Genomic DNA, 17,041 nt, shown 5'->3' with positions numbered 1-17,041 from the left:
AATGAGCCCTGGGTATAAGCTTTCTTGTGCATGCACTTCATCAGATCACTTCATCAAGTGTGCATGCACCCAAAAGCTTATACCAGGGGTGGCCAAACTGTAGCTCGGGAGCCACATGTGGCTCTTTCACACATCTTGGGTGGCTCTCAAAGTCCCCACCACCCCATTGGCCAGCTCGGAGAAAGCATTGCCAAGCCAAGCCAGTCGGCAGCATGGAGAATACAATTAAAGTTGCTTTCTTTCCACTTCTCTCCCCCTCTCCCCCCTCCCTTCCTTCCTGTATTGAGGCTCTCAAACATCTGACATTTCTTCTATGTGCCTTTTACATGAAGTGTGTCCGGCCACCCCTGGTCCAGAGCAATGTTCCCTCTCAGCTGCAGAGTCTTGTGAGCCAAAATTCTACTTTGTGAGCGACTGGCATTAAAGTTGTGAGCTGCTGCATAGATTATTGTGCTCCGGGGCCATCCTTCCTGAGCTAGGGTTGCCAAGTCCAATTCAAGAAATATCTGGGGACTTTGGGGGTGGAGCCAGGAGACTTTGGGGGTGGGGCCAGGAGACATGAGGGCGGAGCCAGGAGCAAGGGTATGACAAGCATAATTGAACTCCAAGAGAGTTCTGACCATCACATTTAAAGGAACGGCACACCTTTTAAAATACCTTCCTTCCATAGAAAATCATGAAGGATAGGGGCACCTTCTTTTGGGGCTCATAGAATTGGACCCCCTGGCCCAATCCTTTTGAAACTAGGGGGGTATTTTGGGGAGAGGCACTAGATGCTATGCTGAAAATTTGGCGCCTCTACTTCAAAAAACAGCCCCCCCAGAGCCCCCAATACCCGCAGATCAATTCCCCATCATTCCCTATGGGACTCGTTCATGGAGGTGCATAATAGCTTTGGGGGCGGGTTTCCCCCGCCGGCCAGCTGGCCGGGGGAGGGGGGGGAGCCTGTAAAACTGGGGGATCCCCCGCTGGGCCCTGGGGATTGGGAAGCCTATCCTGAGCTAAGCCAAAAAAGGCGCGCGCAGGAGGCTAAAAACCCGCGAGCCGGCTCACACCAGCTCAGCTTGCAGGGCAGATCCCAGCAGGCAGCCGCGTCGGTCGGAAGCAACCAAAGCAAGCGGCGGGCGAGCGCACCTTTAAGACCAACTCCGTTGGCCTTCAAGGTGCCAACTTGTCCGCGCAGAGGGGACGCAGGCAGGCGAGACTTCCGGGCAGCCTCTGCGCCGCTCTGGCGACTCTGGCGGGAGCCTCCTGCGCCCTCGTCGGCGGGGCTGGGCGGGCCGGGCCTCCCTCCCTCCCCCTCGCGGCTCCACCCCCTCCTCTCCGCCCCACTGATTGGCAGCTGGGGCCAGCAATGGCCGAGGCGGGGAGCGGCGGGGCCCGAGCAGCAGCAGCAGCAGCCGCCCCGGGAAGAAGGGCCCGCTGGGCGTGAGGCGCCCGGCCGCAGCTCCCCCTCTCCCCCTCCCCGCTTGCAGGGCCGGGCTGCAGCGCTCCCCCCCGTCCTCAGTCCCCGGCAGGGCGCGGGGGCGGCCCCGGCGATGCGTTTCTGGCAGCCGTCGCGCCGCCGCCGCCAATATGGCTGCGCGCGGCTGCTGGGGCGCCTGACAGGAGGCGCCGGGCGAGGCTGAGCCCCGCAAGGGCCCGAAGGCTTCGGCATGGCGAGGCGGCCCGCGCGGGGAGCCTGAGGGGCGGGGAAGAGGCGCGCCCGGGAGCGCAACAGTTGCCGCGGCGGGGCGGTCTCGGGAGTCCCCGACGGCTGCGGGCAGCGGGCCGGGGGCGGCGTGTGGGGCGGCCCATTGTCTGGCGGCGGGAGGGAGGCGGGCCGCGGGGGAGCGCCGCCATGGAGCCCAAGCACAAGGAGCTGCTGGCGCAGTGCCGCCCGAGCCTGGCGCAGGCCATGAGCGAGGTGGACCGGGTGGTGGAGCTGCTGGAGGCGGCCGGCGCCCTGGGGCCCCACGACCTCCGCCAGCTGCGCGACGCCGCCGCCGGGAGCGAAGGGGGGGCCGCCGGCGCGCGCAAGGCCGAGCTGCTCCTCCAGCTGCTGCTGGCCAAGGAGCGCGACCACTTCCAGGACCTGCGCGTGGCCCTCGAGAAGACGCAGCCCCACCTGCTCGCCACCCTCTACCTCAACCACGGCGCCGCCCAGCCCGGAGACGCCGCCGGTGAGTGGCCAGCCCGGGGCACCCGCTCGCCTCTGGCGCCAGGGGCTTCCGGCACAGGGCTTGGCGCTTGGAGAGCCGGGGGGCCTCTGCAGGGCGCCTGGGTTTGGGGCCCCGCTGTGACACAGAGCGTGCGGCTTCTCTTAGGTCCTTATGGCTTCTCTTATGTTCTTCTGTCTGGGGGCAGTGATATTATGTTATTATGTGTATTGTGTTACGTTATGCATATGGTGCTGGGGGGGGGGGAGAGTGCGAGGCCTTCTGAAGTTCTGGTCCTGCTGGTGGACCTCCTGAGGGCACCTGGGTTTGGGGCCAAGGTGTGACACAGAGCGTGGGACTTCTCTTATGTCCTTATGGCTTCTCTCAGGGGTTCTTGGGCTGGGGCAGTGATTGGTGCTTGGAGGGCAAAAGTGGGAGAGCTTCTGGAGTTCTGGCCCCGCGGGTGGACTTCCTGAGGGTGCCTGGGTTTGGGGCCAAGGTGTGACACAGAGTGTGGAGCTTCTCATGTCCGCATGGCTTCTCTTATGTTGTTCTGTCTGGGGGCAGTGATGCTATGTATTATGTTATGTTATTATGTGTATTATGTTACGTTATGCATATGGTGCTGGGGGGGCGGGGAGTGTGCGAGGGCTTCTGAAGTTCTGGTCCTGCTGGTGGACCTCCTGAGGGCACCTGGGTTTGGGGCCAAGGTGTGACACAGAGCGTGGGACTTCTCTTATGTCCTTATGGCTTCTCTCAGGGGTTCTTGGGCTGGGGCAGTGATTGGTGCTTGGAGGGCGAAAGTGGGAGAGCTTCTGGAGTTCTGGCCCCGCTGGTGGACTTCCTCAGGGCGCCTGGGTTTTGGGCCAAGGTGTGACGCAGAGTGTGGGACTTCTCTTAGGTTCTTATGGCTTCTCTCAGGTTCTTATGTCTGGGGCAGTGATTGGTGCTTGGAGGGCAAAAGTGGGAGAGCTTCTGGAGTTCTGGCCCTCCTGGGGGACCTCTCCAGGGCGCCTGAGTTTGGGGCCAAGGTGTGACACAGAGTGTGGGGCTTTTCATGTCCGGATGGCTTCTCTTATGTTCTTCGGTCTGGGGGCAGTGATGTTATGTATTCGTGGTGCTTGTGGCGGGGGGGGGGGGAGAGTGCGAGGGCTTCTGAGTTCTGGTCCTGCTGGTGGACCTCCTGAGGGCACCTGGGTTTGGGGCCAAGGTGTGACACAAAGCGTGGGACTTCTCTTATGTCCTTATGGCTTCTCTCAGGGGTTCTTGGGCTGGGGCAGTGATTGGTGCTTGGAGGGCGAAAGTGGGAGAACTTCTGGAGTTCTGGCCCTGCGGGTGGACTTCCTCAGGGCGCCTGGGTTTTGGGCCAAGGTGTGACACCGAGTGTGGGACTTCTCTTAGGTTCTTATGGCTTCTCTCAGGGGTTCTTATGTCTGGGGCAGTGATTGGTGCTTGGAGGGCAAAAGTGGGAGAGCTTCTGGAGTTGTGGCCCCGCTGGTGGACTTCCTGAGGGTGCCTGGGTTTTGGGCCAAGGTGTGACGCAGAGTGTGGGACTTCTCTTAGGGTCTTATGGCTTCTCTCAGGGGTTCTTATGTCTGGGGCAGTGATGTTATGTATTCTTGGTGCTTGGGGGGAGAGTGCAAGGGCTTCTGGAGTTCTGGTCCTGCTGGTGGACCTCCTGAGGGCCCCTGGGTTTTGACCACTGTGTGACACAGTGTGGGGCTTCTCTTAGGTTCTTATGGCTTCTCTCAGGGGTTCTTAGTCTGGGGCAGTGATTGGTGCTTGGAGGGCAAAAGTGGGAGAGCTTCTGGAGTTCTGGCCCCGCTGATGGACTTCCTGAGGGTGCCTGGGTTTTGGGCCAAGGTGTGACGCAGAGTGTGGGACTTCTCTTAGGTTCTTATGGCTTCTCTCAGGTTCTTATGTCTGGGCAGTGATGTTATGTATTCTTGGTGCTTGAGGGGAGAGTGCGAGGGCTTCTGGAGTTCTGGTCCTGCTGGTGGACCTCCTGAGGGCCCCTGGGTTTTGACCACTGTGTGACACAGTGTGGGGCTTCTCTTAGGTTCTTATGGCTTCTCTCAGGGGTTCTTAGTCTGGGGCAGTGATTGGTGCTTGGAGGGCAAAAGTGGGAGAGCTTCTGGAGTTCTGGCCCCGCTGATGGACTTCCTGAGGGTGCCTGGGTTTTGGGCCAAGGTGTGACGCAGAGTGTGGGACTTCTCTTAGGTTCTTATGGCTTCTCTCAGGGGTTCTTATGTCTGGGGCAGTGATGTTATGTATTCTTGGTGCTTGGGGGGAGAGTGCGAGGGCTTCTGGAGTTCTGGTCCTGCTGGTGGACCTCCTGAGGGCCCCTGGGTTTTGACCACTGTGTGACACAGAGCGTGAGACTTCTTTTAGGTTCTTATGGCTTCTCTCAGGGGTTCTTAGTCTGGGGCAGTGATTGGTGCTTAGAGGGCAAAAGTGAGAGGGCTTCTGGAGTTCTGGCCCCGCTGGTGGACCTCCTGAGGGCACCTGGTTTTTGGCCACTGCGTGACACAGTGTGGGACCGGGTGGACCATTGGCCTGATCCAACATGGCTTCTCTTGTGTTCGTATATGGAGCAGAGGTCCATCAGTGACTCTTAGCCGCAAGGTCTAGAATGGAGCCCTCTCCTTATGACCACTCCTGTGCTAAGAAAGTGATTAGATTTCGAGTCACCAACCTCCAGTTGAGGGCCTGGAGATCTTCTGGAATCACCACTGATCTCCAGACAACAGAGATATTTCTCCCTGGAGAAAATGGCAGCTTCAGAGAGTGGGCTGTAGGGCTGCTGCCTCCAGGTGGTGCCTGGAGATCTCCTGGAATCACAAGAGCTCTCCAGTCTGCAGAGATTAGTTCCCCTGGAGGAAATGGCTGCTTTGGAGGGTTGAGTGTGTGGCATTACACCCTGCTGAGGTCTCTCCCCTCCCGAAACTTTGCCTTTTCCAGGCTCCTGGAACTAATCCATAGTTGGCAACCCTTCCTCTATGGCATCACACCCCTGCTGATTGCCCCTCCCTGGTTTCACCGTCCCCCCCTCCCAAATCTCCAGGAATTTACAAACTGGGAATTGACAACCCCGGGAGAAGCAGAATTACATCCATCATGAAAGGCTCTCAGGGCATACAAAAACAACTGCAGAAATTAAATAAAAGGTTGGGGACTCACGTTCCTGCCCTCCTTTCCTCAAACATCTGTAACCAAAATGATTTTAAAGGATATTGTGTATTAATGGGGTCTAGCCATGGAAATTAAGGGGAAAAACTCCATATCAGGAGCAGTCAACTGCTGAATCCCAGTGCCAGGAGGCAACATCAGGTAAAGGTCTCAGCATGTCTGCTGTTTATTTGGCCCTCCAGAGAAACTGGTCGGCCATTGTGTGAGAATGGATGCTGGACTAGATGGACCACTGGTCTGATCCAGCAGGGCTCTTCTGGTGTTCTTAAATGTTTAAATAGAAATATATATCAACTCTATGCAGGTGTGGAGTTTCCCTTTTTGCTTTGGAACATTATTTAAAGGTGACATTTCTACAAGGGTTTGCGTATTGGATAAGTTTTCACCTAGCCAAGCCAGGTGAATAACAAACAACAATTTATTCAGTTTGTATACCAACCTTCCCCTAAGTGCTCAGGGCAGTTAACAAGTCAAAATCAATGTTCCCTCTAAGCTGTGGAGTCTTGTGAGCAAAAATTCTGCTTTGTGAGCTATTGGTATTAAAGTTGTGAGCTGCTGCATCAGTTAGTGTGCTAAGGGGCCAATTTTCCTGAGCTGAGACATAACTGTGTGAGCTGAAAGCTAAAAAACCTGTGAGCTAGCTCACACTAACTCAGCTTAAGAGGAACATTTGTCATAATACAGTTTTAATAAATCATATGCATGAAAAGAGAAAAACAACGATAATTAAGTGGTCAGATGGCGTTGGATATTTCATATCCCTCTCTGGAAGGGGAGCTGAGTAGGCCGGGCTTGTTGGCAAACCATTGCTGTCCTTAGCCACTAGTCTGGTGGAACATCTCTGTCTTACAGGCATTAGGTCCTGCAGGGCCTGCATGGCATTAAGCAGAGAGTTCCACCAGGTTGGGGCCAAGGCTGAAAAGACCCTGGTTCTGGTTGAGGCTGGCTGGAGATCCTTCAGGCCAGGAATGGCCCTCCAAACCCCTGGTTTGAGACCCCACTCCTCCACTTGCAGCTGCTGGAATGGCCTTGGGTCAGCCATAGCTCTTGCAGAGCTGTCCTTGAAAGGGCAGCTGCCGTGAGAGCCCTCTCAGCCCCACCCACCTCACAGGGTGTCTGTTGTGGGGGGAGAAGATATAGGAGATTGTAAGCCGCTCTGAGTCTCTGATTCAGAGAGATGGGCGGGGTATAAATCTGCAGTTCTTCTTCTTCAAGAGAAGGCCTCATTTTGGGCAGGAGCTCACAGGAGCAGAGCTCCAGAACCTCTACATTTTATTGTGCTCTTTCTTTCGTAATTTATTATTATTTATTTATTGCATTTGATGAATCGCCAAATCCCGGCTAGTGGCAGGCTCTGGGCGATGTACGACGTTAAAGGTGCCAGCACGGCAACCGTCGCTGTCCTCATGCACAGGCTTGGCGGAACATCTCTGCTTTACAGGCCCTGCGAAACTGTAAGAGCCCCTGCAGGGCCCTGGTGTCTTCTGGCAGAGAGTTCCACCAGGTCGGGGCCAGGACTGGAAAAGCCCTGGCCCTTGTTGAGAACAGCTGCACCTCTTTCAGGCCAGATTTCGACCAGAGGAGTGTAGCGCCTTTCCAGGGACATAATGGAGGAGGTGGTCCTGTAGATACGTCGGTCCCAGACCATTCAAGGCCTTAAAGGTCGTAACCAAACCTCGAACCTAACCCGGTACTCGACCAGCAGCCAGTGTAGCTGGCGCAGCACAGGTAGAATGTGTGTCATCTGTGGTGTTCTTGTCAGGAGCTTGCTTCTGGGCTCCATTGTTCAAACTGCCTGTGAGAATTTTGCTGAATTCTTAAGATTTGACAGACTTTCTAATATTTTTCCCCGCGAAAAAAAAAGAGAGAGAAAATAGCCAAAACATGTCAAGTAGACCGATGGAAATCTTCCTCATGGACCTGTGGCCACAAAGGAGAAAGTCATTTAAAAAGGGGGACGGGACTAGAGTCAGGTTTTATGATGACAATTATAATTCAAGAAGCATCTTAAAGTAGATGCTGAGCTGATAGAATTTACTACATCTTCTGGTGATGTCAGGGGGTGTGGCATATTCCATACCATACCAAACCTTTAATGGCATAATAGATTCAGATAGATAAAAATACACAGAATATAAAAATTTAAACATTGGAGAGAAAATCAAAATGAAACCGAGCTTACAGATGCATTCAAACATGGTCAGAATTAAATTTAAGGATGTCAGCCAGAAATTTTGCCACAGCCTCACTAACCACCCCCTCAGTATCACTCAATAAATAATAACAGGGTGGCAGAATAGACAAATCTGGAGAAAAAGAAAGCTTGCCAAATAAATCTTTACGGAGGTTATGGTATAAAGAACAATCAAGCAATATATGCTGGATTGAGTCAGGGGGATTTGCTCCACAGGAGCAAAGTCTGTCGGCTAAAGGCACTCGCTGATATCTCCCTTGTAAAACTTTGGAGGGAAATGCGTGTGGCATATTCAAATGAGTTATGCAAATAAGTTGTGCTAATGAGCTCCAGCCCCTGGCCAGGAGGCTATTATCTCCCTTTGGGAGGTATATAGAGAAAGATGGTCCTGTAGATAGACTGGTCCCAGAGGAGGAGGAAGAAGATATTGGATATTAGATTTATACCCTGCCCTCCCTCCACTCCAAGTCTCAGAGTAGCTCACAATCTCCTTTACTTTCCTCCCCTGCAACAAACACTCTGTGAGGTGGGTGAGGCTGAGAGAGCTCTCACAGAAGCTGCCCTTTCAAAGGCAACTCTGCGAGAGCTATGACTGACCCGAGACCATTCCAGGAGCTGCAAGTGGAGGGAGTGGGGAATCAAACCCGGTTCTCCCAGGTAAGAGTCTGTGCAGGATAGGAAGGGGGCTAGTTGCATGATCTGGCAGTTTGTGGCTGGGCTTCCATAGATAAGGAGGTACACACCCAGGCTCTTGGTGGTTGGTGCTGGCGTAAAAGGTATGTGGTCAAGAGCCTGGAGTTGGAACTCTACTCCCACACCAGCTCCTCTGCACTTCCGGAGTTTCAGCTGGCTCTGCTTCAGCCACCCAGGTATGGCCTCCAGTCCTTCGGCCAAAATAGACGGGGCGATATCCAGTCAGCCTTCCATCGACACACACAGTTGGGTGTCATCAGTGTGCTTAATAAAAGGAAACCCTCAATTGCCAGTTGTTTCTCAGGAGCAGGTCAAAGTTGAACCACAAGGAAACGAGGGATATAAATGTTTTAATAAGTAAGTTTCCGGTAGTGAAGGAGGGCAGATGTATCTTTTCACCATCTCTTTCTGAATGTTGCCATTATAGGAGCCTTAGTGAAAATGTTGCCCATGGTTGGGTTCTTTTGTGTGAAGCAGGGGTGGCCAAACTGCGGCTCGGGAGCCACATGTGGCTTTCACACATTTTGTGTGGCTCTCAAAGTCCCCACTGCCAGCTTGGAGAAGGCCTTTGTCTCTTTAAATCGCTTCCCCAAGCCAAGCCAGCTGGCGGCTTGGAGAAGGCATTTAAAGCCTTCCTTCCTTCCTTCTTCCCTGCCTCACATCTAACATTTATTCTGTGTGGCTCTTACATTAAGCAAGTTTGACCACTCCTGGTCTGAAGTCTGTGTGTCCTGATGATAACCAACTGTGCGTTTTGTTACACAAGTGGACGTCTAACAGTATGGGTACCACAAGTGGGAGGGGCTTTGTGCCATGGCACGGTGCAAAACATCACCATTGGGCTGCTTGTGGTACGATGTTAATACAACAAAATAGGAGTCGATTGCACCTTTAAAACCAGCTTAGTTTTGTTCAGAACGTAAGCTTTCGTGTGCTCTCTAAGCACACTTCATCAGACGAGGATTTAATAGATTCTTTTGCTTTATCTGTAGGTGCTCCAATAATTTGAGCTGGACTTGCCACAGACTTGCCAACCGAGTTGGCTGTCGGGTTTAGCCACGTATCAGTCAAACAGACTTCTCTGATAAAAGCATAGATAATGTGTATTAGAACTGGAAAAGCAAGAGCCAAACTTGGTGTGACAGGGTCTTGCTGGAACCGAGGGCTAACAGTTGCATGGGGGCATTTATAGTGGAAGTGAACAGTTACATTCTGACTCCTGTTTTCCCCCTCCTGTATTACATTCAAACCTGTTCCCACCAAATCACCTCTTAAGGTAACATTTCCCCATCTTCCAAGGCTCTCACATTCAGAGAGAAAGTTCTGTCAGGAGGATGTGGTTACCTTAGCAACGTGACAAGCGAGCAAGCATGGACTTTCTAGTTTCATTCCAGGCAAGGCAGCTACACAATTCAAGTTTACAGGTTTTGGTGTCTTCTTTCCCCACTCCGGTTTGTAGTTTAGAGTAGACCCAAAGATACGAGGTACAGACAGAATAATGGCAAGTTGCCAACCAGAAAATACTATGGCAGGAACACATTCCCGACATTGGCCAGTGTTGGTTTGCCAGATCCCATTGTGGGAAAGAGTCGTCTGTTCAGATTGTGGTCAAAACAACTTGTCAATATTGCAATATGTTCTCAGTGTTACCTGCAATTTGGGCAGAGGGACCTGTTAGCTGGAGAAGTTAGGGGATCTCGTAAGCCTTTCAAAAAGGCAACTGCTGAAGGGGAAGGCTTGAACCCTAGATAAATTTGCTATCAACAGAGGTTGGTCTGAAATATCCCCTTGCGCTATCTTGATTCTGTTGGTGAGAGTTCAGGGAAAAGCAGATCCGTAAGGGATGTTAGTGCAAACTAACTGATTCTGTATTATTTTGCGGAGGGAACATGCTAATTAACACTTGCCTTGGACAGAGTTTATAATGCTTTATTGAGCAGTTACGTATCTGAGCAGATTTTTGAGACATGTAATCATGAATTGCCTAGAGTGCTAGCCTTCTGAGAGCACCCAATTGGGCACTCCCCATGTGACTTGGTGACGTTATCAGTGTGTGTGTGTGTGTGGGGGGAGGCTCCAGAAGTTAACCTCGCCTAGCATGCCAGACAGTCTGTGGCCACCCCTGTAAATGCATTTTGGGAAATTCACATTTTTGGGAAAGGGGGGCAAATACTCTGGCTCCCAAATGCATTTTGGAACACCACCATGCAGGGTCCTACATATCTGGGTGAAGGAATAGAGGGAAAGCTTATTAAATTTGTAGATTGTAGATGGCTTATTAAATGTGTAGGTTGAGAGGGATAGCAAATAGAGTGAGGATACAGGATGATCTTGTGTTAAGATTTTTATTGAACTTTTGTAGAATACAGAAAGAAAAAAGGGATACAGGATGATCGTACAGGCTGGAAAAATGGGCTAAAACCAATAACATGAATTTTAAGCGGGATAAAAGTAAAGTTCTGCATTTGGGTAGAAAAAATCCAATGTATCGTTCTAGGATTGGGGAGACTTGTCTTGGTAGTAGTTTGTGCAAAAAGAATGGACCGTTCACTGAACATGAGTCAACAGGGTGATGTGGTAGCTAAAAAGGCCAATGTGACTTTGTACTGTACCAACAGAAGTATACTGTCTAGATCACACGAGTGATGGTATTACTTTATCCTGCTGGAGTATTGTGTTCAGTTTTTGACACCACAATTTAAGAAGGATATAAACAAACTGGAATGTGTCCTGTGGAGGACAAAAATGATGATGAGGGTTCTGGAGACCAAGTCCTATGAGGAAAGGTTGAAGGAGCTGGGCATGTTTAGCCTGGAGAGGAGGCGGCTGAGAGGTGATAAGATCACCATCTTCATGTTTACTGTGTTTCATAATATTTGTTTTTATATTATTTTAGCTCTGTTGTAAGCCGCCCTGAGCCCGCTTGCGGGATAGGGCGGGATATAAATCTATAAATTAAATTAAATTAAATTCAAGTACTTGATGTTCTCTGGTCACAGGAGATTGGAGGGCCTTGTCAGGGAAGTGGGGTCCACAACGGAGAATGCAGCCTGTGTCTGTTTCCGCAGGGCTTGCCAGGCAGAGATGTTCCACCAAGCATTCGGTTGAGGGCAGCGATGGGACAGTAGAAATCTTGGCACTCTCACCCCCCTCTGTGACCTCTCCCCACTAGGAAGCATGTAGAAACTGAAATCTTTTCTGCCATCTAGGAAAGTGTACTGCATCATCTGTTCATCTGTTTTAGGTTTTTAAGATTTGTTTTAATCCAAACGATTGTATTTGGTTTTATCATCAGCTGCCCTGTGGCCTGCTTGCATGGAGCGAAGGCCTAACAGAAATAAATGGTGTGCAGGACTGGATAGTGCGGTTAGGGGCTGGTTGGTTCCATGCAGGCTTCCTCTTGAGTCCCTGCAGCCCCGGAACTGGCCAGTCTTTTGCTACTGCAGAATCCTATGGGGTTGGCCATAGCTGCAGGGGCCTGGAAGCAGGGACCCCTGGAAGACTGGTGGCCGGACACAACAAAAGAGCCTGATTGGGGTTGGGGGAGTGCTGTGACACTTGTGCAGTCTGCTGCTTGAGAGGAGCAGGCTACACAAGCACTGGCCCCAGCTCCTGGCCCTACCCGGGAAGTCTGAGCGATGTTGGGGGCGCTGTGACGCTTGTGTCGTGCACTCCTTGCAAGGAGCATGCTACACAGGCACCAGCCCCACTCAATCTTCCCGGGTCACGGGAAGCCTGGGCAGGGGGGAGAGGGGGCTCCCAGCAGCACCTCCCAGGTGGGGTGGCGTCCAAGGTGGTCACCTACCTCGCATGCTCCCACACGCTGCCTCTGCTGGAGAGCCATTGCCAATCTGAGTACATGGGGAGGGGGGCGGGGAGCTTGCAATACCATTTCATTGTTTCCTCAGGCTCAGCGCATTTTATATTTTTCGTTTCTGCTGTGATCCTTGTGCTTTTTCTTGATGATTTATTTTAATAATTGCGTTGCCAAATCCCACTATTCCCCCTACTTTTCCATTTTATACAAAATATTGCAAGAGTTTTAAGCATGTTTGTATTTCAAGTTAAAACATTATATCTTTAATTGTGTTCATCTGTAATCCTTTATAAAGTTTATATCTCTGCTACCTCACGTTACATTTTCTGATACAAAGTCCCATTTGTGTCAGATCCAGCCTTCCTAACAAATGAGTTTGATACTCCTGCCTTGGAGGGTTTTCTGTTTAGAATGTTTCTAGTACAGAAGAAGGATATTTTGGACTTGAGATACTTAAAGAAGTTTTTGAATGTTTCCAAGTTTTGTAGTTTCTATTGTTACTTTGTTACAGTTATTATTGTTGAATCCTGGTATATTGTGCTGGAAGAGTACTTTCATGTTTCTACCCAGCCTGAGTTTCACAAGTTTCTCTGTTTTAGTAGTGAGGGCAGGTTTTTCAATATGAAGTTCTCCTTTTTGGGTTGGTTACGGCACCCGGGGTGTTCTTGAAGAGTATAGCTCTTTTTGTAGCCTTTTTGTAGCTTAGGGGCTGTAATGTGTTTCCCTACTTGTACGAGTGGCTTCTAGTGCCTGATACCAGGGAAGACGTACTTTGCCAGCATGACATTGTGCTTGAGACTTGAAGGGCCGGATCGATCCATTTTTTTTTGAGTGGGAACGAAACTAAAAAATGGTGCCTCCACTAAAAAAGAAAGGTGTGTGAGGGTGTGTGCCCACCGCCCCAGGCAGGGCATCCCCAGCCCCACAACGCAGCCCCAGTCTTCTGCCCCCCACAGGTGCCCGCCCCTTTTTTCCTTCCAGGGTCTGTGTGCAGATCCTGGAAGGACAAAGGGGGTGGGGGTTTCACCACAGCATTTGTGCCGTTCTTGGCTCTGAGGACAGCTCAAACGCCTCTGGAATGCTCTCACTTTCTCCTCCCCCGATCTGTGCACACAGATCAGGGGCGGAGAATGCGGCTGGGGCAGTGTTTGTGCTGTCCTCGGCTCCAAGGATGGCGCAAAAACCACTGGGATGCCCTCACTTTCTCCTCCCCAGGTTTATGCACACAGTCCCTGGGAGGAGAAAAGTGTTGGTGGGATGGCCAATTTGACACCCCCCTGACAGCGCCGGGGGCAGGCACCCCCTCTTGCCCCCCCCCCTTAGATCCGGCCCTGCAGACTTGCCAGTCCCTTGGCCTTCTGATTAAGTGGGAGGAGTCCAAGTTGGGACCTTCTCTGGGGATCCAAATTACAAAATCATTGCTGGCAGGGGTTGTTCTGTAGGAAAAAAGGTGCAGGAGCTCAGTAGCATATCTCATTTGCATAGGCTGTGGGATCTGTGTGCACCGGAGAGAGAACTCCCCACTGCATGCAGACCCCTGGCTGGAGGTTCAGGAGCTGCGTTCCTGTGAGCTCCTGCTGAATTCAAGTCCTGGTTTCTGCATTCCACCCTGGGTAAAGGTTATTTCATAATATTGTGGGGTCGGTTCATGAATGTCTAAGTATGCATTTTCAGTCTGCTCATAGTATTCTACACCTTCTGGGCTATATGGCCTCTGCCACAGTAGTGTTATGTAATGCTTGTCTATACATGTGACCCCCTCCAGCTCTAGTTTTTACAGATCTATAGTTCTGACTGTCATTCACTGCATCATAGGTTTTGTATTCCCTGGGTAGTACTCTGGGAACTCGCCTGGTAGTCAGGTCCAGAGCAATTTATTTATTTATTGTATTTATATCCCGCCCTCCCTTATCGGGCTCAGGGCAGCTCACAACAATCGGTTTATTTATTGATTTGATTTTGAGCCCACCCTTCCCGTAGAACAGGCTCAGGGCAGGTTACATCATAAAAACAGTCATCAGTAAAAACAGTAAAAGACCACTTTAAAATATATAAAATCTGAAATTACAAAGACTAAGATGGCAGATTCCGCCTCACAGACGTGACCTGTTGTCTGGGTCCAGCAGATCTTGTAGCCCTGGGATGGAATGGGGGCGGGGGGGGGAGGCCAGTAACAAATGGCAGTTAAAATAGAATACAATAAAATCATTAAAAATAGTTTCATATACATATAATACATTTACAGTTACAATCTTGAAATCCAAGATCCTGAAATCCAGTATTATTAGTTCATATTTTGTGCTGCATACAATCGCTCTCTCTCTCGGCTTGACTTCGCGAACGAAGATTTAAGAAGGGTGCAAGTAGTCCACGTCTGCTGCAGGCTTCCTGGTGACTGACAAGACCAATGCGGGACAGGCAGGTCCGGCCACAGTGGCTGCAGGGAAAAGTCTGATTTGGGGTTGATGCTGTAGCAGTGCGATTCTTCCTCAATCTCCTTTTGTCCTCAAGACCAGCTATGCGTGTGTTCTCAAAGGAAGAGACAGCCTGGTGGATGGTGTGCCTCCATGCTTTGCGATCTGAGGCCAGGTCAGACCACTGGTGATGGTTGATGCAACAGGTACCAAGGTATTTCTTCAAGGAGTCCTTGTATCTCTTCTTTGGTATCCTTGTATCTCTTCTTCTTGTATCTCTATTTTGATGGCCGGTGGAAAGTTCGCCGTACAGGGCAATCTTGGGAAGGCGGTGGTTTTCCATCCTGGAAATATGCCCTGACCAGCGCAGCTGCGTCTTCAACAGCAGTGCCTCGATGCTTGTAACCTCTGCCCTCTTGAGGACTTCAGTGTTGGTCACAAAGTCACTCCAGTGGATGTTGAGGATAGTGCGAAGGCAGCGCTGATGAAAGCGCTCAAGGAGTCGCAGGTGATGATGGTATAAAACCCACGATTCATGTTGTTAAATATTGTTAGGCACTCTATGTTTATACTGAGGTGGGTTTAGATATCCATGCTGTAGTGTAGTGGTTGCTTCCCCATTAGTTATAAAAGGCCTGTTTAAACAATTCTGTTTTACAGACCCTGCGGCATTGTGGCAAGTCCTACAGGGCCCTGATATTTTTCAGGGAGAGCGTTCCACAGGGCAGGGACGGCTACCGAAAAGGCTCTAGGTCTAGTGATAGTCTTTTGGCCTGGGGGATCACAAGGGGATGTTGGGAACTTGATCTTGGTGCTTGTGGGGTTCCATTTGGGCTGCCCTGGGTTGATGCCATACTTACGATGAATGTTTCCCTACAAGGATGGGGTGCCCATTGTGGTAGCTCCTCTGTGTCAGGTTTTTGGTCACCTGAGGAGAGAAGGTGTTAGAGCTGGGAGCTGTTCAAAACTCCCTTATCTGTTTCTCAGATCTCGTATGCAACCGGTTGATCTTTCTTCAGGTGGACAACACTGTGGTTATGGTCTGTGTGGGTCCCGGGACCTCTGTTTGAAGGCGGGCGCTGTGTGGAGTCTAGTGTTGGGCATCAGCTTTTCCGCACGGGCTGTCCACATTCTTAGGGTGCTAAACATGCAGGCAGACAGCTTGAGCAGGATGAGGGTTTCTTCTCACCTGTGGTACCTCAGCCTGAAATATCTTCTCCCCATTTTTGAGTTGTGAGGAACTTAGAAGGTGGACTTATTTGCTACCCAGTATAACACCAAAGCAGGGAAGTTTTATTCATGGGCAGGTCTGGGTGAGGGCTCCCTTTTCAGCTCTCCTGATTCCAACTTGTTGATGGATCTGGCCAAAGGTAATTTTACCCACCTCCCAAAGTTCAGGGATGTTATCAACACTGGGGAGGTGGATCACCACCATCTCAGCAAATTCACAACAATCTCAACAGACTCCACCTTACTGCCTGGTAGATTGGGAGTCAGACCTGAGCTTCTCTCAAGAGGTCTCCTGCCCCCAAGGACTGTCATTCCACTCTGGGGGCTCTACCATTCCAGTACTAGAACACATCTCCTACCTCCAGGGGCTGTTATTTCACTCTGGGGGCTGCCATTCAAGTAGTAAAACACATCTGCTACCCCTGGCGACTGTTATTTCCTTCTGGGGGCTGCCTTTCCAGTCCCAGAACACTTCTGCTACTCCCAGGTGCTGTTATTTCATGCTGGGGGCTGTCATTTCCATCTCAGAACACTTCTGTTACTCCCCAGGGGCTGTCATTCCACTCTGGGACCTGTCATTCCAGTCCCTGAACACTGATTCTCTTCCTAGGGACTGTCATTCCACACGGGGAGGGGTGTCATTCCACACCCTTCTGTTATTCATACGGTCTGCCATCCCACTCCACAGCCTGTCATTCCAGTCCCAGAACTTTTCTGCTTCTTCCAGGGGCTGCCATTCCACTCTGGGGCCTGTCATTCCAGTCCCTGAACACTGATTCTCTTCCTAGGGACTGTCATTCCACACGGGGAGGGGTGTCATTCCAGACCCTTCTGTTATTCATAGGGTCTGCCATCCCACTCCACAGCCTGTCATTCCAGTCCCAGAACTTTTCTGCTTCTTCCAGGGGTTGTCATTCCACTCTGGGGAATCTTAATTCTTGGAGAGGAACACATGGAAGAAGACAGTCCTTCGGATACCTGGATCCCAAGCTATGTGGGGCTTTCAGGTGGGTAGCTGTGTTGGTCTGAAGCAATAGAACAAAGTTTGGGTCCGGTAGTACCTTTAAGACCAACAAAGTTTAACAACAAAGTGCTGCTGGCTTGAATCTAGTTGTTCTACCGCAAGCCAACACAGATATCCTCTGAAACAACCCCCGGTTTGGGGATGACTATCCGAAGGTAGACACTGGGTTTCAAGAGATGAACATGAGCAAATGCAGCTAACAGTTCTTATTCATTTGTTGTTTATTATGCCTTAAGTAAGTATGTGCCAGACAGTAGGTCTCAGGTTACGAATGACACATTTCTACTGTTGCTGCTATTTTAAAAAAGCAAATGTGGTGGGACTGTTTTACAATCCCAATTT

At 50.9% G+C, this 17,041-nt stretch overlaps 1 protein-coding gene across 1 annotated transcript in view; it reads left to right on the top strand.

Moving 5' to 3' along the window:
• The first annotated feature begins 1,832 nt into the window (after nucleotides 1-1,832).
• The window catches only part of DLG5 (discs large MAGUK scaffold protein 5), a 161,641-nt gene continuing 146,432 nt past the window's right edge, over nucleotides 1,833-17,041 (top strand). The window contains exon 1 of the mRNA XM_060236724.1: nucleotides 1,833-2,162. Within this exon, the coding sequence (XP_060092707.1) occupies nucleotides 1,841-2,162 (322 nt within the window). The 5' untranslated portion in view covers nucleotides 1,833-1,840. The remainder of the gene's footprint in view (nucleotides 2,163-17,041) is intronic.

This window comes from Heteronotia binoei, chromosome 4 (genome assembly GCF_032191835.1).
Source record: "Heteronotia binoei isolate CCM8104 ecotype False Entrance Well chromosome 4, APGP_CSIRO_Hbin_v1, whole genome shotgun sequence".
NCBI classification, from domain to species: Eukaryota; Metazoa; Chordata; class Lepidosauria; order Squamata; family Gekkonidae; genus Heteronotia; species Heteronotia binoei.
Note: the sequence above shows the minus strand (reverse complement) of the source record. Positions and strands in the feature narration are given on the sequence as shown.